This window comes from Heterocephalus glaber, unplaced genomic scaffold (assembly GCF_053883595.1).
Source record: "Heterocephalus glaber isolate CG9 unplaced genomic scaffold, H.glaber_assembly_v1.0 deba00001553, whole genome shotgun sequence".
In the NCBI taxonomy this organism is placed as follows: Eukaryota; Metazoa; Chordata; class Mammalia; order Rodentia; family Bathyergidae; genus Heterocephalus; species Heterocephalus glaber.
In genome coordinates this window covers 17,484,402-17,509,275 of record NW_028258344.1, presented here as the reverse complement: position 1 = coordinate 17,509,275, position 24,874 = coordinate 17,484,402, and the positions used below count along the sequence as shown (strand labels likewise).

The 24,874-nt window shown below is 37.3% G+C and overlaps 1 protein-coding gene across 4 annotated transcripts in view; it reads right to left on the bottom strand.

The window, feature by feature from the left end:
• Positions 1-8,438: 8,438 nt before the first annotated feature.
• Terf1 (telomeric repeat binding factor 1) overlaps positions 8,439-24,874 on the bottom strand; it is a 36,322-nt gene continuing 19,886 nt past the window's right edge. The window contains exons 7-9 of one of the 4 annotated variants that reach the window (XM_021255936.2): positions 15,638-15,738; positions 11,710-11,801; positions 8,439-9,652 (exon numbers count right to left, since the gene is read on the bottom strand). In XM_021255936.2, coding sequence (XP_021111595.1) covers positions 9,476-9,652; positions 11,710-11,801; positions 15,638-15,738 — 370 coding nt within the window. In that variant the 3' untranslated portion in view covers positions 8,439-9,475. 4 annotated transcript variants of the gene reach the window in all.

The window sequence follows — 24,874 nt, the reverse complement described above, 5'->3', positions numbered from 1 at the left end:
GATATAAAATAAACCCTGAAGGGTTTCTGCCCTCTGGGAATATTTTTGTGAAGGCTTAAACAATTGCAAATTTCTGTGCTTGATGGCTCACGCCTATAATCCCAGAATAGGAGAGGCTGAGGCAGGATTGCTGGGAATTTTAGAGGCCAGCCCTGGGCTACATAGTAAATTCAAGGCTGCCTGGACTACATAGTGAGACCCTGTCTCAAAAACAAAAACACAAACAGAAAAACCAACCAAAACCCCCCAAAATTTGCAAGTTGACTTAGAAAGTAAGGCCCCTGCATTCTGAGGAAGAAACAATCAGATGATTAGCACATTGAAAGAGAGGTGAACTTTTTAGGTCTAGGTGACTGATACACATATTTACCCTTTCTTCCTAAATTCCCCTTGAGATTATAGGACTCACCAAACAGAATAAGTCATCTGTAATATAGATAATAAGGGTGGTGGGCAGAATTAGTCCAGTGACTATGAAGACTTTTTTTTTTTGAGGATCCAAAGCAAATGAGCTTCTACTAATAGGTAAACCGGAAGTGAATGGAGGGACCTTCTCTTTAAAACATGCAAAGAAGTGGCCCTCTTGGCACAGGAGGCACCACGTCAGTCTCATAAAAAACATGTAGACTCAGCGGCTCCACCGCCTGCCCCGAAAGTGAAAGGACCCGAGTTTGATCCCCGGTCCCAAAAAAACCAAAAACAAAAAAACGTGTAGTGAAGAAGGTAGAATTAGAGGTGAGAGCCATTCTTTCAGGTAACAATGAGGAGATCCCATTGACAAGCAAGATGAATTTAAACAATTTCTAAAGGTAAATCTGTGAAATTGACAATCAAGGATAAAGAAAAGAGAGAACATAAAACCTTTCAGAGAGAGAAAAACAGATTACAGTGCAGGAGCAGGAGTCCCTATGAGAAGATGGTAGTCTTTTCATCAGCATCAGTGGGTCTAACAGACTAAAGCCTCCGAGCTCAGAGGGAAAATGTGAACCTGGCATTCTGTATCAGCCATTACTAAGAAATTGTGAAAGCAAGATACAGACTTTCTGAGGGACAAGGACTCAAAAGCTTTATTAAAATGTCCTACTGTTATCAGGTAGCTCCTTCTAAAAGTGGCTTGCCAAATAAATATTACTGGGTTCTGGGTTGCTTGCCTCTCCTTATGGAGTTGGATTTCAGGTTCTTCACATCTCAAACAAAGAGTTCAATGAAATGAGCAAAAAGCAGTGGCAAAATTTATTGGAGAAAGTAAAAGTGAAGAGTGAAGGAGAAACTGGCTCTGCAGAGTGAACTTGGGCCGAGTAAAAGGGGGAAAAGCAAGATGAAAGTACACCCTGGAGGAAGCAGGGGGGCTGGTGTCAGAAAAGCCATGATAGCAGGCTCTTCTTGGTGTCTGTGCCCTCTTATGCTGTCCAAATCTCAAGGAAACCCAGGAGAACTTCTACATACAGGTCCTGAGAGGTGGTGCTTGGATCCCAGGCCTCAGGCTGATGTCAGGTCCAGGCCATCCTGTTGAAAACCTGCCGGAGTTCTTGTGAGAAGTCCATGTTCAGGGCTTTGGGAAATGTTCTGTGCATGTGTCCAGGATCTTTGTAATTAACAAGTCACACCTACTTCCCCAGCCAGCTTTGCCACGCCCTAATCTATGTCACATTTTTCCCAAGATCCAATATGTGAATAATGGGAGTTCTCCCGTGCCCACTGTGTGCCTGGCTAGTTTTCTTAAAAAAAAAAAAATCACACTAGGGTAAGGAATCATGAAATTTAAGATCATCAGATACAGAGAAGAATCTAAACTCTTCCAGAGAGAAAAAAGAAAGTCATATGTAAAGGATCAGTAATTAGAATGGTATCAGACCAAAGAAACTTTTGAAACTAGAAGATAACAAACAGAGCAATGCCTTTGAAATTCAAAAAGAAAATATTTTCTAACCTAAAACCCTATATCCAATAAAAGCATTAATCCAATGTGAAAAATAGATTAAAGATATTTTCAAAAGTTAAGACACAAAATGTTCCATTCTATGGATCTTTTTTTGGAGGGTTTAGGAAGAGGAGATGTTAACCTAAACAGAAGTATAAAGCAAGAAACAGAAGCCAAAACATAGGAAACATGCCCAGGAGATCCACAGGGCACGGAAAAAGCATGATTTAAACTTGACAGCTTGCAACAGCTGACCTGGGGATCAGCCAGACTACCCAGGAGGGACGGAGGGCTGAGGTGTGGCTCAGTGGTGGAGCCACTGCTTAGCTTGCATGAGGCCCTAGCTTCGATCCCCAGCAACACAAAACAAACAGAAGGAATGGCACTAAGAAAACAGCACATCAGTAAAAGGACTGACATAATTCAACTTGTCCAGAGATTTTCAGTTCACGCAGAGAATTTGGAGATTAATAAGTAATAGCCATAGAGAAACTAGACAGCTCACAGAGTTATAACAATAATAAAGAGTCACGGTGTCATAACATAAACACTGACTACCCATTTAGCCCAAAACTGACAAATATGCTGGGAGATGGAAAGAAGCACATGTACAGGAGGAATGTGTGTGCATGGGATGTGTTCTTGGGGAGCATGCAGGAGACTGGACACTTCATTTTACATAGCGAGAGGTAAATAATATAATATCACCAACCTAAAAGTAACAGACACATGAGCATGTTTTCATGGTGGTACACACCTGTAGCACAACACTCTGGGAGCCTGAGGCACAAGGATCCTAAGTTCAAGGTCAGCCTGGGCAATTTAGTGATTTAGTGAGATCCTGTCTCAAAATATAAATAAATAAATTAATTAATTAATTAATTTTAAAAAGTGCTGGGGATGTAGCTCAGTGCAAAGACCCTGGGTTTAATCCCCAGTATCAAAGAAAAACCAAACCAAAACAAAATAAACCTGAGAACAGAGCTAAAAATGTTGAGCAGGGTCCTGGTGAAAGTTGATGAAAGAGAAGAGTATTTTCCATTTTAACTCATATTGAACAATTTCAGCTTTGAAATTATGAATATGTACAATTTCATAAAAATGGGAGTAAAGTTTCAGGAAATAACTACAAATAGAAATATAAAGATAGATGAAAATGTGATCAATATATAAAAGATGATAAAATATGGCATAATTTTGTGCTACTGAGGAGAGTGAACAGGAAGAGGGAGGGTATACAATTCAACTTGACACCTGAGTTGTTTAAATTTTGTGATAAAGGATACTTTTTTGTTGTTTTGAGACAGGATCTCATAATGTAGTGCAGGCCTTCTGAGTGCTGAGATTACAGGCATGCACTACTACACCTGGCAGGATTAAATTTTTTTAAAAGTTAACCATACTTCTAGGATTTAATGTGAATAAAATACTATATAAGCATAATAATATAGGTTTGTTGGCTTCGTTTTTTAAAGAATCAACCCCTCATTCCCAGCACTTGGGAGGCTGAGTCAGGAGGATCGCTGTGAGTTAGAGGCCAGCCTGGGCTACATAATAAGTTCAAGGGCAGCCTGAACTACATAGCAAGACCTCATTTAAAAAATAAAAAATCAACCAACCCATCAACCCATACTTAAAGCATAAACTAAAAAAAAAAACAAAAAATACAAAGCATACACTATTTTTTTTTTTTTTTTTTTTGGTACTGGGGATCGAACTCGGGTCCTTGTGCTTGCAGGGCAGGTGGCAGAACCACTGAGCTAAATCTCCTGCAGCATAAACTATTTAATTGTAATTTAAGGACACAGCATGAAACCCAAAGGAAACCAACCTCTTGGCAGTGAATAAACACTAGCTGACAAAGCAGTTAGTGGAGGTCTGGCCAGAGGGGCAGTGCAGAGCTGCAGAGGTCATCATTCCTCCAAGAAAATCTGCCTAAAGTTGATGGCATAAGAAAGAGAAGCTTAACTCAATGAAAGAGGAATGAAATTTAACAAGCTAGGAGCACAGAAAGTGGGCAAGGTCCTATGAGGAGCTACAGGACTCGTCTTCCTATCCGCAAGGCACAGTACAAATTTCAGCCAAGGTTAGGTCACCATGGAATGGGAGTGTAACCACAAAGTTGATGGGAACCACCAGGACATCTGAAACTCAGAACCTCTGAGGCTGATGACCTCTGAAAAATAAAATTGGGAGAAGCAGAAGCCCTTCTTTCTTATAATGCCAGTTTGTGTGATTTTTTTTTTTTTGAGATAGGGTCTTGATATATAGTTCAGGCTGGCCTTGAACTTACTATGTAGCCATGGCTGTCCTGGAACTTACAGTGATCCTCCTGGCTCAGCCTCCTTAGTGTTGGGACTATAGTTGTGTGTACTAAGCCTGGCTGCATCTGTGTACTTAAAAAAAAAAAAAAAAATATATATATATATATATATATATATAAAGGGCTTGAGGAACACTGACAGAGGCACATCTTGTCTATGCTCCTGCTGCCTTCATACACATAGGGCACCCAATGTACCACACTATACCACGATCTATAGTCCCTGGGATTTAAGAGGTGTTTAACCTACTTCCTATTCAAGTTCCAGATTTATAACACAGACATAATCTTTCTCCCCCAAATGACTCACCATAGGATTTCTATGAGTAATGGCTCATCAAAGCTGTCATTGTTGTTTTCTCTATTTTGTAGTGGTAGAAAGGCTTGGGATTAGAGAAAAGTGAGTCTGCTTGATGTCACTGCCATCAGATGACTCACTAGAGAGAGGAAAAAGTATCCTAGATAAGGAAAATAGACACTTATGAAGAACATACTCCACTTGCAGAAGCCTTTTGAGGAATCCCCATACATTCTACTACCCATTGGAACTGCAGAGTTCCATTTAGTAGGCAGGGACCTGTCCTGGGCTTCTCCATGACAAGGACATTAAGATGTATGGGAATAAAGAGGAGGAGAGTTCGGTCTGAATAATGAAGTGTTTTTATTGTTTAATATCAGCAATGAAATAAAAGTTGTCACTTTTCAGTCCAATTTGGGGCAAGTCTAAATAGCTGAAGTGTGACTCCTCATCTGTGACATGCGATTAATACCATCCTGCCTATTCATCAGGGTTTTACAAGAAATGAGATGATCCATGCAATGCAAAGCTCTGCACAAATTTATAAAGTCTAAGACAGATATACACTCCTTAAAAACTCAAGGGGAAAGGGAAAGGTAATAATTATCTCTTTATCTCTTGTAAATAACATAAAACAGTAGAAAATTATTCTTTTCCTTTGAGAGTTGTAGATCACAGAAACCATCACATTCTTGTGTCAAATTATCAATTTTTGCTCTGTCAACACGTGGATGGGTTTAAATGAATTTACTTTAAAGTATTTTGATATATGAAGGCGTGTGGGGGGGGGTGGCAACTGGGTGAAAACAAGCACTTTATGTACTAGTTATCAATCTATTGGCTCTTAGCTCCACGTCTACCTTTCTTTGCCTGGCTTTGTGATGGCTGGACAGAGGCTGGACTCTAAACATCTCTTGACAATTAGTTATTAGGCTAACAGCACTGATGTTCTCAGTATTATTATGCAGCAAGGTTGCTGCGCAAATGAGGTCTAGCTGTGCCCATTTGCTACTGCACATCAACACCGCCTGAGAGCTCTGGCCACTTACTTCACCACCAGCAGGTTGTGTGCTAGATCAAGGAATTTTAGCCTTGGAGTAAAGGGGACCCTCTATATACCCCATGCTTCCTTTATTGTCCTTTCTTCAGCAAGAGCCAGAACTCCAAGCCCAAGGCCAAACTGAGGTGGAGATAAACAGGGACAGAAACAGACTGAGGGACCCCAAAGTAAATTTCAACCCTTCCTTCAGCCCAGTTGCTTTACAAGCAATTATGGGAGCACTGTCCTAGGTCTAAGAGGTTGTCATCAGTCAGTTACCTAGGGAATTTGTAGCCTAAATTCTCTTTACTAGGCCAGTCTTGGAAATGTAACCTATTAATTTAGCTTAAAAGTTGTCTTGGGCTGGGGTTGTAGCTCAGTGGCAGAAAGTGTTCTTGGCAAAAACAAGGCCTTAGGTTGTCTCCAGCCCTAAATAAATAAATAAATAAATAAATACAGCTCTAATCTTGGAAAATTCCAAACCTGGAAAAGGAAAATAGTAATTAAAAGTAGTTCTCAGATTTGGAAGTAACTTCTACCCAGAACAAAGTCCAACATTTTTTTTTTTGTACCAGGGATTGAACTCAGGACCTTGTGCTTGTGAGGCAGGTGGTGGCCCTGAGCTAAATACCCAGCGAAGTCCAACAGATTTTAAAGGAAGAAAACAAAATCTAGAACTGAACAGCAAGAGGCAGCAAACTACAGCCTGTAGGCTAAATGTAGCCTGCTGTTTCTGTAAATAGTTCTCCCGGAGCACAGGCATACCTAGTCATTTATGTCTATGACTAATTCCAAACACAGTACACAGAATGTATGGTCCATGAACCCTAAAACATCTGCTATCTGGCCCTTTATAGAAAATGCTGATAACTCTCCACACCCCAGGGCTTAGATAATTACTATTTAACATAATTATTGCTGGGCTGGATTTAGAAGTTTCATTTTTTCTGGTTTGTCTCTGGGGTTTTGTTTCTACTTTGCTTTTTTTTTGTTTCTGTTTCTCTCTTTCAGGTTTGCTTTTGGATTACTCAAATAACTTATTAATGCATTTTAATATCTATTGGTTATACATGCATCATTTTAATGGTTGCTCTAGAGATTAAAATATTCATACCTGAAGTTTTATGGTTTGAGTTAATTATTCCTATTATACTTTGTGTGAACTGTAAAAGTTAAGCAACTAAAAACTGGGGACAACTCTGAGACTGAATATAAAGACAGTGGGCCGAGTACATGGCAACACAACTCTGACCCATAACCAAGCCAAATCACAATCCCTGCAGTGATCCACTCAGAATGGTCAGGGCTTGGTCAGCAGCTGTAACATCCCAGTGTTTGCCCCACTTTCAACTCAGGACCAATGAGAGAAAGTCAAACAGGTTCCCTACACAATCACAGAAAATAGCTTGTCTGCTACTTGGTTGGGCTCCAGTTTTGCATGGCAACAGCTTCCAAGCAGAGCAGGCAGTTCTTTTTCCTCCCCCACTGTAAAGCTGCATCAATATACACCTGTGCCTACAAAACACAAGTAATCATGCCTGATTTCTCTACAACTATTGAAATAGTCTGTTCTCACTTTTGGATGGTCTTTATTTCCACAAGTCAAATGGTCAACAGCACAATAAATGTGGTATCACATAACGCACCATGATGTAAAAATGCAAATGAATAAGCTACAGTTATATACAATTTGGATTGTACAAGCACGTTGATAGAAAAAATGATAAACAATACTTAACAGTATTTCATTTAATTTACTAAAGTGTAACAAGTCCAAAAGCATAAAACCAAAGATGCTTGGCCATACTTTGGAGACTGTATTGGCATCAGGGCACTCCTTCAACACTTGGCCAAACTAACAACTCTCCCTTAGCCTTGCTTCCTAAAGATTAGTCAGAGAAAGGCCTCAAGTCCTCTCAGGCTGTTAGTGAAAATGTGTTCAGTCCTTGACTGTGTGGGGCTTTCCAGACTCCCTGGTGTAGTAGTGAAGCCCTAATTCCTCCAGGTTTTTTGGTCTGTTTGCCCTGTCAACTGTCAACTGTTCCTACCCTCAGTGGCTGCAGGTAGCCTATCTTTAAATGCTTTTAATAGTGCCTGTGAAGTTGGTCCAGGCTAGGTAGGGTGAAACTAAAGCAGACCTCTGACGTGAACCTCAAGGAACAACCAGATCAAAATGCACAAGACACATTTCTGCGAAGGCAAGACCTGCCCTGCACTCTTTGGTACCAATGAGCTGCACTAGAAATATAGGCTGCTGCCCTAGGAACTGGAAAGCTAGAAAAAGGGTTGTAAGTGTAAGTAAAAACCCCAAAACTCTTTTATCATGATTTAGTAGCTTCTTCACTAAGCAACCCCCTGGTTGTTCAAATGTTTTAGGAGTATCTGTGCTTATTTTTCTTTTTAAATATCCAAAAGTTACATGGAAAAATGTTATGGTTAAATAAATCTAAAATAGCTTTTAATAAGTAAAATAAATTTCAAAAAAAGCACCATACTATAATATAATTCATTGTGATTTTTCTTCATTTTTGGCTTTTTGAGATAGGGCCTTGCTATGTTGTCTAGGGTGGACGGACGTGAACATGCAGTCCTGCTTTGGCCTCCCAAGTGCAGGATTACAGGTGTATACCACCACTACCTGGTTTGTGATTTTTTAACTTGTATATCAAATAACAGCACATCTTAAAATTAATGGTATCTCAGATCTGATGATGATGCCAAACTTCAGAATGAGGAGCTTGACTGACAAGAATGTTTTGACTCATGATGCCAGCTTTGGCATCAATCATCAGTGTTGTGGCTAAACACTGACAGTACCTCATAGTGCAACAGGATAGACTGAGTCAGGAAGCACAGAGTCATCATTCACGTTTTTGTTTACTATATACACAGGACAACAAACATTCAGGAACAATGGGAAGGGAATGTATAAAACTAACAGAAAAGGAAGAGATTATAAAATACAATATCACTACAAGACTTTTATACAGATACTTCAATGTTTTAATATTTTCAAACACTTGCTAAATAAAGTACTTATAACTCAAAATGCTAAATAATTGTTAGTCTTTGACTAAAACTTCTAAAGAATAAATTGTTGGTGAAAACTCAAACTTGTTTAGTAAGCTCTGACCTTGTATTACTTATAGATGTCAAGATGATCATGGTTAATACAAAATTAAGCCTTTACAGATTATTATTTATGCCTAATACTGATTTATTAACTCAAAATATCAGAGAACACATTATCAAGTTATAAAGCTTTATTAAAAACCATCCTTACTAAAGTTTTAATACTTAAATGTAAATATATGTGAAATCATTCCTAACTGAAACACAAAGCTATTCTTGCTAGGGGTATAAATACTGTCCTATAGTCATTACTGTTTGCAAGTCTTTTCTTTAACATAAAACTTTGAAAGAAAAACTTAAGCATATATATCAAAACTCCTAACTACTCCGTGTATTTATCATTCTATTAACAAATGTCTTAGGAATTAAGTAGTACATTAAAGCCATAAATCATCATCTCCTCTCAAAGGACTATTATTACTCAATTATCTAGAAAATCATTTTTATGCTGTGCCTTATGAGGCTGAGGCTGGCCTACAGTGGGTAAACAGACCCAGTTTTTCCCCCTTTATAAAGTTTTAATTTTTTCTTGAAACAGAATTTGGGAGTTGGGTATTGGATTCAGGTAGAGTATATTTATATTTTATTGAACAGACTGAAGAATAAGCTGATGGTATATAATTTTACAGCACACATCCTTATTAAACTGACAAAAATGCTTTAAATAACATTTTGAACATATATCAAAGACCAGCAAGTTTCAAATATAATGCAGTAATCAAACTACTTAACTACCCTTTTATCAAACTTTGACAAACACATTCAGTCTTCATTGTCTGAGCAAATCAGCTTTAGTTTCTTCATAGTCCGCCATCTGTCTTTTAACATGACACTTGTTCGGTTGTTGAATTTGTAACGTAACAGTATTTTGGTCCAGTTTCCCTCTCCGTATTTCCTCACACCAGATTTCAAATTCTTGTCTTCTTCCCAAAGCCATGGCTTTTGATAAAAAGTAGAACAGTTACTCACACTTACATTTCTTTGAAAAGAACATATCTGGTGTAATATAACTTTTTTAACAAAATAATGAGTATAATTTCTTAAAGATGGAAGAATTTCTCTACACAGTACTTAGATTTTTAAAGACATTATCTTTATCATATAACTTTCTAAGGGTAATTATTGTTCACTTTACATAAGCTCAGCTGGCCAAGATTGGGAAGCTAGAAAGTGACAGAGCTCCTGCCACCCAAGCTGTTCAGCTTTACGCTCACATCACCTGCCTATCTAGAAGTACAGTACTGGGGACTGAACACAGGACCTCCACACTGAGCTACATCTTTTACCTTTCTATTTTTTTAATTTTAATTTTTAAATTTTTTTGGTACCAGGGATCGAACTCAGGACGGTGAGCTTGTGAGACAGGCGTAGCACCACTGAGGTAAATCCCTGGACCCGCTTTTCATTTTTCGAGACAGGCTCCTATTAAGATGCCCAGGCTGGGCTCAAACTTGCCATCTTTCTTTCTTTTTTTTCTTTTTTTTGGTACCAGGGATTGAACTTGGGTCCTTGTACTTGCGAGGCAGGCGGTAGAAGCACTGAGCTAAATCCCTGGCCTAAACTTGCCATCTTTCTGCCTTAGCCTCCTAGAGTCTGAGATTACAAATTCATGCCACCACAGCCAGCTCTCATACTTCCTATTAATCCTTTTATATAATTCTTAATAGATTCCTTCATAATTCTAAATAGAATTTATAAATATTTAGTACTTCTTTAACGAACTCTGTGAAAATCCTGTTCTGCTTGTGTCGGGGGAAGTACACACAAGGATATAAAACTCAAGTCCTCTAAAACAGATTTTTAAAAACTCAACTAACATAAATTTAAGACATACATTTTATGTTGGAGCAAGTAACTGCAATTAAAAAAAAAACATAATCCACATATGGTAAAACTACTGACCTCTGGCATTTGCTACAAATGACCAACTGTTCTACTGACATGCTAAAAGGAGAGGTTTGACCATATGAATGATTATCTATTATGGCTGCACTATAAGAAGTACCCCAGCAGACTTTCACATTTTTAAAGAAAATTTAATTTATCACCTCACGCTATTAAAAAACAAAAAAGCTCATAATTCCAAACTTGGGAGATTATATAAACAAGGAAGATTATGAATTTGAAGACAGTCTAGGCTATAAAGTGAGACACTGTCTCAAAAAACCAAACCAAAACAAACCAACTAACCAAACTGAAATTGGTGATGATGCGGAGAAAATGAAACCTGTATGTATATTGTTGGTGGGAATGTAAGATGATGCAGCCACTATGGAAAATACAGCAGCTGCCTCAAACAAATAAATAAAACTACCATATAATCCAGCAATTCCACTTTGGGGTATATACTTAAGTATACATCCTGGAGTGTACACTCTAAATCTCTGGTCTGCAACAGCAGGAGTGCTCCCCAACCTATTACTGCTCCAAAGGTAGAGACAGCAGGGCTGCAAAGGACCACGCAGACCAACAGTATGTGCAGGACGCAAATCAAAAGTAGGAACTGCTTGTTATGTCATTAAGGGAAAAAATCAAGGCCAAAATAACCTTAGTCCCTAGTGGCCTGCAACTTTATGTTAGATGTCACACCTCAATAGGCACCATTTGCAAATAGCTTTCTAAGGAAAAGGACACAAACCTCAAAGTAAAAAGTTCCAGACAAAATAGAACAAGACCAGATTTATTTACCTGCTGTAGACAACTAAAAATATCATATGAAATATATCAAATATTAGTTTCAGATATTTGATGGTATATGACTGTACTTACTGAGCATGAAAATGAATTAAGCTCTAAAATTAAACCACCTTGAAAAAAATTCCGATCAAATGGTATAATTTTCTTTAAGTACAGAAGGATCTTATTTAAACTGGATCTATTAGGAAGATGTGAATTTAAAAGTTTGTAATGCAGTTGTTATTTCCACCTTACATGTGATAAACAGATTGTTATAACTTTAATGTTCATGAGTATTACTCAAATATAATAAAATATACCCTTTTTTTCCTATGTTGTGGTTTTTTATGAGTTACTGGTTGATTTGCTGAAGCAAGTCTTTTATTATCTCTTCTGTTTTCCTTTCTTCCACCTAAAATTAAAAATACTACTATCAAAAAATGTTTCATATTAAATAAAAATAAGGAATTGTATTTTTGAAGGCTGCAATAGGTTTGACGTTCCTATTTATTTTTAGCTATTCTAAGAAAAAGAACTCCACATATTTAATTTTTTCCTTCCAATCTGGAAGCAGTATATGAGTATCACAGTTGCTGAAAATCAGAGGAGGGATATTTTACATCTTTATTTTTTAAAAATGTCTTTAAAAAACTTATCTTCCTGAGCCTGGTGAAGAATGCCTGTAATCTCGGCACTCTGGGAGGCTGAGGCAGGAAGATGGAAAAGCTGGAACCCAGCTTGGGCAATTTAGTGACTTAGCAAGACTTTACATTAAAATAAAAAAGACCCTGAAACATAGCTCAGTTCTAGGGCCCTGGGTTCAATCCCTAGTAAATTTCCCACCCCTAACTACCCACACCAAAAAACCACACAGGATTTAAGTTTTCTTATAATAATATTCAGATGCACTTGACATAACATAAGAAGCATAACCCTTTCTTCACTCTTTTTTTTTTTTTTTTTTGAGATAGGGTCTCACTATGTAGCCCAAGCTCGAACTCTTTGCAATCTTACTGCCTTTAGCCTCCCAAGTACTGGGATTACAGGGATAGACACCATGCCTGGCTCCTCTCTCCTTTCATATTCAGTTAATTTAGTAATCCAAGAAATAAATGTGTATATATAACAGATAAAAAACAGAACTGTAATTATGAAAAGATGGTAACTGCATAGATACAGAACTTAAAAGAATCTGCAAGTAAGTAAAATAGGTTGGCTACAAGACCAATATACAAAAGACAATATATATGCAAACATGTTAAAGAAATATAGTTTATGAGTAGGAAGACATAATTGTCAGTTTGTACCGAAATGATCTACTGTTGTACTGCAGCTTTAAAAATTTCAACAGAGTTCTTCGTATAATTTAACAAGATTCTTCTAAAGTTGTTTGTGTTGGGAGATGTAGTCAACCACAGTCCTGAGCATTCCTGCAGTTCCTGCTTAATGTACAAGGCTTATTCACTTGGGACACTGTGCAGTCTATAGCTAGTCAGGCAACTAAGTTGGTTAAGGATATCACAGGGTGACCACTGTGGAACTGCTCTCTCCTGAAGAGGATACTGGTTTGCTATTTGTTACACTGTTTTTGCAGCTTACTCAAAATGTGCTCGGCCCTAAGTTCCTCAGGTAAAATAAAACTTGCTTCCTTCATAGCATCCACTTTGGCCAGGTGTGGTGGCACACGCCTGTAATCCCAGCACTCAGGAGGCTGTGGAAGGAGGATCGCTGCAAGTTTGAGGCCAGCCTCATCTGCAGAGTGAGTTCAAGGTTGACCTGAACTGCATAGCAAGGCCCTGTCTCAAAAAACAAAAACAAAACAAAACATAGCATCCACCTCAGGCCACTGCATTTCCATGAGATATTAGCAAAACTACACTAAGACTATGATGTTTGTTATGTTGTGACTGTTTTACTGTAATTCACTGTAAGAAATTAGGGAAATAATACCTCTCAGAACCAAGAAGAATTAAATACTTAGAAATTAATCTAATCAAAGAAGTGAAAAATCTCTACAATGAAAACTACAGCACTCTGACAAAGGAGACTTGTGAGTACATCAGATACTGGAAAGATATACTGTTACTGTAGACTCTGTAATTAGAATGGTCATACTTGCTTTAAATCTATCTACTCTTATTGATCCAGTTCTGTCTCAGATATTAAGGTTATGGGTTCTAGAGAAAGACTGTCTGTTTTCAAATTCTGACTCAAGTTCTGTTTACACACTGTGTACCCAAAGTCATTTTACTTAATCTCTTTTTGCCTGAGTTTCCACATCTGTAAAATGGGCATGAAAAAATTTACATATCTCATAAGGTTGACTGAGGATTCAATGCGTTTACATATAAAACTTTTAACTCAAATAGTAATCACAATTTTGCCAAATGTACTTTTTCTGCATACCAGGAACATGGATGATTTTTTTCTTTCCAACTTTTCTGAAATACTTTATTTTCTTCCTAAGCACATGTCAATTAACAAAATAAAAATTTGTTTTTGTACATGTGCTATCAAGGTGAGCACCATAAATTTACATTTTTGGAAAAGAAAGTTTTTGCAGACAAAACTAGTGTCTTCAAAGTATAAAGAAAGGATGCTTGGGTACTACCTGAGCAAACAGTATTGTAAAAAATGCATATAACAAAAGGTGAAGAATGTGCTGCAACTCACAAGATCTTATAAATCAATAGCCACAGTCACTGTCAGCCACTGTACCATGATGAGTTGATGGTTTTCATGTGTTAACTGTTCCTTGAATTTTGTACTATGAAATTAAAAGTCCAAGATATAATTATATAATTCTAGTTTGAAATTGTAATTCCTGCCATTTTGCAGCAACAGATATAGAAAACCAGTTTTAGAATCTACCAACATTAGGCAAATAATTTCACTAAGTTTCAGTTTTCTTATCTTTAAAATAGGAGTGATGACAGTAACTATGAATGTAAATATTTTAGTGCTATACAGTATTCACAAATATTACTAAAAGTGGCCGTGTCCCCAGCCATGAGTTATAAATAAAACTGTTCAATAATATTAAGCATAGGCCTATTTACAATATGTTTAGCATCAAGCTGGTACCTTATGAACATAGAAAATAAGCCTAAATTCATTATACCTCATTTTTATTCTGATCAATGATTTTAAGTTTGGATCTATAAGGTTTAAAAATCTCTGCATTAATACAGTATCTAGAATACAATGTGGTTTCAATAAATGTTAAATGAGTATATACCAAGAAGGAACTTCTATTTTCTAAAATCTGTTTTCACTCCACTCAACATTAATGGCACTTTCAGAGTCATTGGTGAACATACACAAAGTGACAAAAATTTGAATCAGTGGACATAATGTTCCTAGCTGAGGTCAAAAAAGGTAATAGTCTGTCTATTTATTTTAATGCTTACAGTAGTTAAGTGTCTTTTTATTGGTTTAGCAACACATATTTTGCATTTTGGTGCTTTTTGTTGGTCATTTGCTCTTTAAAATCATCCCCACTTAGGTGGGTATATGCTTGTGCATACTTAACCCCAGCACCCGGGAGGCTGAAGAGGAGGATTTCAAGTTTGAGCCCAGTCTGGGTAACTTGGTGACTAAGACCTTGTCTCAAAATAAAAAAAGGGCTGGGGATATAGACTAGTGGGAAAGCACTGAGGCAAGCACCTAAGTGTTGTGGTGTTGCCCAGTGCAAGCACCTGTAAGTGTAATTTAGGTTTCAGAAAATGTGTGTGTTAACAAAAGTTACATTCAGGCATGCATTATAGTGCTACTGGCACCAATTCAATGTTTATGAAAACAATAAAGTGTCTTTAAATAGAAATACTCTTTAAAACAAGGTTATGTGCTGATCAACTGATAAAAATGTTGTGACCAAAGGCTCAAAAGAATCAAACCCTACATTTCCTGTAGGTGTAATAATTCAGTATTTGCTAATTCAACACTTTTTGTCTTTACAGAGTATAAATTTGTGAATAATGAGATTCGTCTCAGAAAAGTTAACTATTTGAAGTTCCTGAATATAGTTATGATAGAAAAGTAATATCACAACCACAGCAAAAGAATTCTAAGCTAGAATTCTAGCTTTCTAAATTAAACAACACTTCAAACCTTAACATTTAGCCTTTCTGGTGCTTTGATTTTCTAAAGTGTGTATTTTTTGGGTCACAGCGGTGAAGTGTATGATTGGATCATTTAGAGGCACATCATCTTTCCACTTCTAGAACTATTGTAAACAGTACTACTCACTTTGAAGAATTACCGCTCTCTCTTTCTTAAGGTCTTGCTGATAGCTTCCTTGTTTCAACTTAGATAAGAAGAGATTCTTGGGAGACCTAAATAAAATGCAACTGATTACAAAAAGACTAGTAAAGATATGGAAAAAACAGACAATTTATCTTAATATCCTGCCTGCTTATTTTGGTGCTTTCCTTGCCTACTGTCCCATGTTAACCTTTAGTCTCAAGATTTCTGTTGTTGGGTTTTTCTCTCTCATCTCTTTTCTCCATCTCATTTACTCAGAAATCAAGATTGTTGGCCTTTAAATTAGATCAAGAAAAAAATTCTTCAAACTATATACTTTTACCACTATAAATATTCTATTCTGGGCTGGGGATTTAGCTCAGTGGTGCTGCCGCCTGTCTCACAAGTGCAAGGTCCTGAGTTCAATTTCTGGTACAAAAAAAATTCTATTCTGTAACTATATATTATATTCTATCACTATAAGCATTCTATGCAATCAGCTAATAACCTTTTCCCTCTTTTCCTCTCCTCCAAAACTTTCCATTGTGCTCTCTGGAATGCCATTCTCAACCCCTTCATTAGTTTCTCTATCTGTCCTCTTGAAACAGTATTTCTCTCTTTTGTAGCCTTCTCAAGTAGAGACTGGATTAATCTTCCATCTTCCATAAACTAGAGTGCCCCAGAAAGGAGTCTGTATAGTTGTTGTTGTCTTGCAGTGCTGGGGATCAAACTCAGGGCTTCACACATGCTAGGCAAGCACTCTACTACTAAGCCCCAATACATAGTTTTCATTTCCTAATGAAGGGTACTTTCAGAATCATGCTGCCACAAAAACTTCAGCCCTTGAGGAATCATGCTACTGAGATATTACCACCTTTTACATTCTTCACAGCCACTCACTATTCTTCCAAGCAATGTCCATCATTCACAAATCTTTTTTTCTTTTTAAATTGTTTTTGGTACTTTCTTATACCAAGTCTTGCTATTGTGAATTATTTCAGTGTTTTCCTCAACAAGCCATGTAACATCCTAGCTTATCAAATCCACATCTCCAACAATCTCCTCCACACCAAGCTAGCCACTCCCCAACCCTGGTTCTACCTAGCATCCCAACCACTCTATTTAAATCATTCACACAGATATTCTGCTCTCTAGACATGTTAAGTGTAAACCCCTGCTGCATCACCTTATTTCTGTGACAGAATAAGAGTTTACTAAACATCTATTACTCCCTGTATGTCATTCCAATAATGGCCTTATAGAAATGTGAAACAATTCAGGACCCCAGAAGAAGGACTCTATAGTTTGAAATTTCAACACATCAGGATCTTGGGTATTTACTGAAATAAGGAAGATCCTGAGATATTTTTAATCATACCATTTACATGGCAGTTGTAAGAACATATTTAAGGTCTAAAGACAGAGAAGAATGTCAATTTGCTTCACTTCAATAAGGTTACTATACCCTCTGAGGATTCAGTTATGTCAGACTGTCACTAACACTTTAAAAGAAGAACAAAAGTCTTAAGACTGTAAAAAAGAAGAAACTTTGTATCAGGATAGTACTTTCCACATAAAAAAACCTCTGGGAATACAAAAGCCTGGTTACAACATGGGTAATTTCTGCCCAGATATGCTTCCAATAGGTACAAATCAAACTTCCTCAAACAGATGCATTGTTAATGTTGTAACTGAACTTTCACAATATCACTCTTTCAAAAACGCTTCAATTATTTCCATGAATTTGTTTAAAAGCTTTACTGAGGCATAATTTATATGCCAAACACACTGGTTATGTTTAATGTATATCTGTTAATGAGTTCAATTTTCATTTGTCTTACTCATCAGTCTCCAGTTGTACTTTTAAATAGATTTTTCCTTTGGTGTAGTTAAAATAGCTTCCACAAACATAGCATGATCATTTTCATTCCATGCTTTCAATGATTTTATTCTTTCCTGAAATGACATCTCCTTTTCCACTTATCCCTAAAAGTCATAACCACCCTTCACATCCCTGCTCAAAACTAACATCTCTGTGAAGCAGTTAAATTTATCTATGGACTTTAGCAACAAATTATGTTTCCTGCATATAATTTTTACTGCCTTGAATAGGTAATAAGCTTAGCTGAGCAAATATTTATTTTATTTAGTCTTAATAAATGAAAGCTTTAATTTTTCTATTTCTTTGGCATTTGTAGGACCTCATCATCACACTTCTGATGCTATGCTTGCTACATCTGCATACTACTGATTAGCTAGACAAGAATTCACACTGGTCATCTTTGAGGCAGACCATGAACAGCAAATAAGAGAGCTTGCCTAAGAAAGAATAAACAAACAAATGAAAACAAAAAGAGACTCCAAAATTGGAAGGAACGAAGCAAGACTCTAAAGAAAAGTATTTAAGGTCAGTGAGAAGTTCTGGGTTGCTAGAAAGGATCATGCATGTGGGCAGGGAGGGAGTAGTCCCCCTCCCTTTTTTTTATTAGTACATATTGTCTACATTCCTTGTGGGAAACAGGCACACATACAGAACACATCTTAATTCCTTTTTTCATCCCCTTTCCCTTTCCTCCCTCCCTCTTCCATCTGGCTCCTGATTCCCTTACTTTTTTTGTTGTATGTTTGCAAAACACATTTACACTCCTTGTGTGGAGTTGATAAATGTACATACACATCTTAATTCCTTTTTTCATTCCTATTCCTTCCTCTTCCTTCTCTCTCCCTTCCTCCATCTCTTCCCCTTTGAGAAAGACCTATCTCCCTACTTCCTATTATCTATCTTTTATTTTCCCCTTTATTTATATTTTGAGTTCCTCATATAAGAAATCATGCACTATTTATCTTTGGAGGATATGTTTCAGAGCCCTCAGTGGATGTTTGAAACTAAGGATAGTACCAAACCACATACAGTGGCGTACTCTCTTGGTTTTAACTTTTGAAATTTCAGTTATTAGCTGTTCACCATAGCCTGAAAATATTAAAGTTGCAGAAATAAACAATTCATAAATTGTGTACTTTCTATAGTGTGATAAAATCCTGCATCCTCTCCTCCACTCTGCCCTGCATGGGACATGTTATCAGTGCTTGTGTCCAATAACCATTTTTAAAAATTGCAACTTTGGTCCAGGGATTTAGCTCAGTGGTTCTGGCGTCTGCCTCACAAGTGCAAAAATTGCAACTTTATTTGCTGGCTGGGGTTCAAACCTAGGATCCCACACCCATTACACAAGTAATTAGTATATCACTCATATATATTCTCTAAGGGCCAAGGATGTAGCTCAGCAGTCAAGCGCTCATAGTGCTGCCATAATAAATGGAAGGAAGAAAGGAAGGAAAAAGAAATTCACAGTTTTTCTAATGCACATCAAACTGCAAAGTTACTGCTATAGTGCATGGTAAATGCTTAGATAAGAAGGAAAAGATATTAAATTTGTGGGTGGAGTCAGATGTGATGGTGCATGCCTGCAACCCTAGCACTCTGGGAGGCTGAGGAAGGATGACGGCAAGTTCAAGGCCAGCCTGGGCAACTTAGCAAGACTCTGTCTCAAAAGGGAGTGGGTGGGGCAGGGCACTGGGAATGTAGGATACCATCCTCAGTACACACACAAACACACACACACACAAAAGTGAATGGAAGACATGAACAGAAAAGATGCTCTCTCTGAAGGCAACATGTCAAATCCTGAAGCACTATATATAGAGCAGTCTCCTTTTATACCTGGGAGATATGTTCCAAGCCCCAACACTAAACAGTTCTAATAAGCAAGCACTTTTCAAAACCTGTAGCAGTAACTTTTGCAGTTTGAGGTGTCAGCAAAACTAGCATTAATTTTTTCTTCCTGCACAATTTCACAGACCTTAGTAAGGTCAACATAAAAAATTTTTCTTCCCTAAGTTTCACCTTTCCACTTACAGGAAGCTTCCATTTTATGGGTTTTCTGTGACATATCCAAACCGCCAATATCCCTACTTTTATAGTTTGGGCCATTATTAAGTAAAATAAGAGTTACCTGAATAAGCACTGTGATATTCTAAATATCAACTGATAACTGAGATGGTTAAGAAGGGACATGACAGACAAAACCATGATTTACATCCTGCCTGCGCAGCATGAATGTGTGAGATTTCATCAAGCTATGCAGAAAGATACACAATTTAAAGTTTATCAATTATTAATTTCCGCAATTTTCCATTTAATATTTCTGGACCATTGCTGATAGCTGTAAGTGAAAGCATGTATAAAAGGAAACTAAGGAAAAAAAAAAACAGAAGCCATGAAAGGCTTTATGTGCCACATCAGTAAATTCTGACATATTTAATAAGAAGAGGAGCAAAAAAGTTCAGCTGAGAAGTGAACTAAACATTTACTTTTGTGAAAGCTAACTCTGGAAGTGGTATTAGAATGGAGTGGTAATAATGTAGGATATAAATGATGAAGAAAAATGAATTGCAGAAACAGTTTTCAGATGGGATTCTAATACTTGGAGGAGACACTACTAGATATGTGAGGAAGAGGCAAGTGCAGAGGTAGAGGAGAATATGAAAAGACACTTTAACTGCACTATGTCTGTGTCTAGGAGAGCACTTGAAAAAAGGAGGTACTATATAAGGAGAGAATATAGGAAATATGTTCATAACCTTTATCTTCAAGAACCATGGCATAAGTTTTTCTTTTATTTTATAGGAATACTACATTGGGCAGGTAGGCATGGCTACAAGAATGTACTGGGTCGTACCACTGCTCCCGGTGTAGAGGAGGAGGCTTCTGGGCCACCATACCACCACTCCCAGCCCAGATGACGTGAGCCACACAGGTGCCAGGAGCACACCTCCCCCCCACACACACACTCAAAAGGAGAAGACATGTAAACAAGTCTCAAAACCAGACTTAAAGATCACCTATAGCAACCCCAAAGGGAAAGGAGATGGAACACTCTGATACTCAAGCACCTGAACTCCTGGAACTGGCAACAAAAGAGGATGTGGAAAAAATGAAATCAGAAATAATTTCTCAGATAACAACAGAGATTGTGCCCATAGCGCAAGATGAAATTGACAAATCTAGAGAAGAGCTGAGGAACATGATAGAATCCTAACATAGGAAACAACTGGAATCCATAAAACAGATACAAACAGATGTGCAGGAGATTAAAAACTCCACTGAAAGTCTACACAGCAGAATGAACCAAGGTGAGGACAGAATTTCAGATATAGAAGATAAGATTGCAATTAGTGACCAGGAAAAGAAAAATTGCTTTAAATTTGTAAGGGACCACAAGAAATCAATCCAGCAGCTGCTAGATGATGCAAAGAAGAATAACAAGACTGGAGTGAACGAAGAAGCAGGAGAGAGCGCAGATGACATAAAAAATCTATTCACAGAAGTAATGGGAGAAAACTTCCCAAGCAGGGGAAAAGAACTTGACATACAGATAAGTGAGGCATATAGGACTCCAACTAGCCTTGATCCAAAAAAATCTACACTTAGGCATATAATTGTTAAGATTCCAGAAACCCAACAGAAGAACAAAGTTCTACAAGCAGTTAGAGAAAAGAGACAAATCACATACAAAGGAAAGCCCATCAGAATCACAGCAGATTTCTCAACGCAAACCCTCAAGGCAAGAAGAACTTGGAGTGATGTATTCCAAGCCCTAAAGGAAAACAAGTTCCAACCCCAACTGATATAACCTGTAAAACTATCTTTCAAAATTGATGGAGAAATAAGATAATTTCATAACAAACAGCACCTTAGGAACTTCATAAATACCAAACCAGATCTCCAAAAAATATTAGACAATATCCTAGGAACAGACAATGAGGATCACAACCCCAGGAAGCCCAGTAGAATGAATCCATTGGGCATGACAAGAAATTAAATGTAAAGGGGGAGAAGCTAACAAAAAGAAAGTCATGACAGTGATAACTCAATACATATCAGTTATAACCATCAATATTAATGGTATCAACTCACCAATCAAAAGAAACAGACTGGCAGAATGGGTTAACAAGCAAGATCCAACAATATGCTGCATATAAGAAACATACTTAATTCAAAAAGAACTCATACACTGAAAGTTAAAAGGTGGAAAACAACACTCCCTGCAGCAGGAACCTGAAAAAAAGCAGGAGTAGCTATCCTCTTTGCAGATCAAGTGGATTTCAAACCAACACTGATTAAGGGAGACAAAGACGGATACTACATCCTTGTAAAGGGAACAATCCAAGAGGAAGAGAAGACAATCATAAATATCTATGCACCAAACACTAGTGCACCCAACTATATAAAACAATTACTAACGGACATGAAAAATCATATAAGCACTAATACAATAGTAGTGGGGGACCTCAATACCCCACTGTCAACAAACAGATCAACGAGAGAAAAATAAGCAACAAAGTACTAGAACTCAATCAAACTGTTGAACAAATGAACTTAACAGATGTTTACAGTCTTCCACTCCACAAAATCAGAATACACATTCCTCTCAGCTGCACATGGGTCATTCTCCAAAACAGACCACATACTTGCTCATACAACATATTTAGGTAAGGGTAAAGGAGCTGAAGTTATTCCCTGTATATTATTAAACCATAGTGTGATGAAACTGGAGATCAACAGCAAAAGAAACCGCAAAAATTTCATAAAGACATGGAAAATGAAAAACATGCTTCTGAAAAACCAATGGGTCAGAGAGGAAATTAAAGAAGAAATCAGACAGTTTCTTGAATTAAATGACAATAACAATACAACATATCGGAATCTATGGGACACAATGAAAGCAGTCTTACGAGGGAAATTCATAGCAGTGAATACTCATATTAGGAAAACAGAGTGAGCCCAATCAAACAACCTGATGCTGAACCTCAAGCTTCTAGAAAAAGAAGAGCAGGACTAACCCAAAGCCCATAGAAAGGAGCAATTTATAAAGATCAGAGCAGAAATCAATGCAATGGAGGCTAAGGGAATGATACAAAAACAATCCATGAAGCCAAGAGTTGGCTCTTCGAAAGAATAAACAAAATTGACAAACCCTTAGCGAACCTTATCAGAAAAAGGAAAGAAAAGGCCCAAATCCATGCAATTAGGAATGAAAAGGGTGAAATGACAACAGACCCAGCAGAAATCCACAGGATCATGAATACCTGCTTGAAGAACCTATATGCCAATAAGATGGAAAACACAGAAGAAATGGACAGATTCCTACATACGTATGAATTACCAAATTTGAACAAAGACCTAAAAATTCTAAACAATCCAATATCAATCAATGAAATTGAAAATGTAATTAAAAACTTATCAACTAAGAAAAGTCCAGGTCCTGATGGCTTCACTGCTGAATTCTACAAGACATTTAGAGAGGAACTACTGCCACTACTGTTTAAACCCTTCAAGGAAATTGAAAGGGAAGCAATTCTGCCAAATTCATTCCTGGAAGAAAACATAACCTTGATCCTCAAAGCAGAGAAAGACCTGACTGAAAAAGAGAACTATAGGCCAATCACAGTAATGAACATAGATGTAAAAATGTTTAATAAGATACTGATCAACAGAATTCAGAAGATCAAGATCATACACCCTGATCAAGTGGGATTCATCCCAGGGATGCAGGGATGCTTCAACATACACAAATCAATCAATGTAACACACTATATCAGTAGAGCCAAGGACAAAACCCATATGATCATCTCAATAGATGCAGAAAAAGCATTTGACAAAATCCAACACGCATTTATGATAAAAACCCTACAAGAAATTGGAGTAGACAGTCTCTACCTCAATCTGGTAAAAGCCATCTATGAAAAACCAACAGCCAATATCATACTAAATGGTCAAAAACTGAAATCCTTCACACCAAAATCAGGAAAATGACAAGGATGTCCACTATCGCCAATCCTGTTAAATATAATTTTGGAAGCATTAGCCACAGCAATCAGACACGAGAAAGAAATAAAAGGCATAAAGTTAGGAAATGAAGAAGTCAAATTATCATTATCTGCAGATGACATGATACTCTATATAGAAGGCCCCAAGAACTCCACCAAAAGGCTTCTGGATTTAATAACCAAATTCAGTAAAGTAGCTGGATACAAGGTCAATACACAAAAATCAATAGCTTTCCTCTACACGAACAACAGACTCCCTGAGAGAGAAGTAGGGCAAACTATTCCTTTCACAGTAGTGTCCAAAAAACTGATTTATTTTCTTAGGTTGATTCCTAGGTATTTCAAAGTCCTCTTCTCTGAAAACTATAGCACTCTGAAAAGAGAGATTGAAGATGCTATCAGAAAATGGAAAGACATCCCCTGCTCCTGGGTAGGAAGGATCAACATACTGGAAATGGCCATACTTCCCCAACTATTATATGGATTCAGTGCAATCCCAATTGAAATTCCAGCAGCATACTTCATGGACCTTGAGAAAACAAGCCAAAAATTCATTTGGAACAAGAAGAGACCCAGAATAGCAAAAGCAATTCTAGGTAACAGAGACATGGCAGGGGGTATCACAACCCCCAGCTTCAAACTATACTACAAAGGTACTGTGTTAAAAATAGCATGGTACTGGCAAAGAAACAGACTGGAGGACCAGTGGAATAGATTAGAAAATGCAGAAACAACTCCAGACACACTCACCCACCTCATCTTTGACAAAGGAGTCAACCACCCTCACTGGAGGAAAGACAGCCTCTTTAATAAATGAGGCTGGAAAAATTGGGTTTCAACTTGCAAACAATTAAAACTATACCTCTATCTCTCACCATGCACTAAACTAAAATTGAAATGGATTAAAGATCTAAATACTAATATAGAAATGCTTAATCGGCTGGAACAGAGGTTAGGTAGAACTCTGAAGACATTGGTGTAGGAAAATATTTTATGAACAAAATCTCAGTTGCCTGTGAACTAGCACAAACAATGAACAAGTGGGATTTCTTCTTATTAAAAAGCTTTTGCTCAGCAAGAAACCACCATCAGTGTGAAGAGACAATCCACAGTGTGTGAAAAAATTTTCACCTGCTATTCCTCAGACAAAGGTCTACTATCTAGAATCTATAAAGAACTTTAAAAAACGGACCTCCTATATTTAAAGATGCAATCCAAAAATGGGCATCTGAAATGAACAGACATTTCTCAGACAAAGAAGTAGAAGTAGCAAATAAAAATATGAAAAAATGAGAAATTAGAGACATGTACAGCTAAATGGATGCACACTGAGGCAGTACTCTTAAGTGAAAT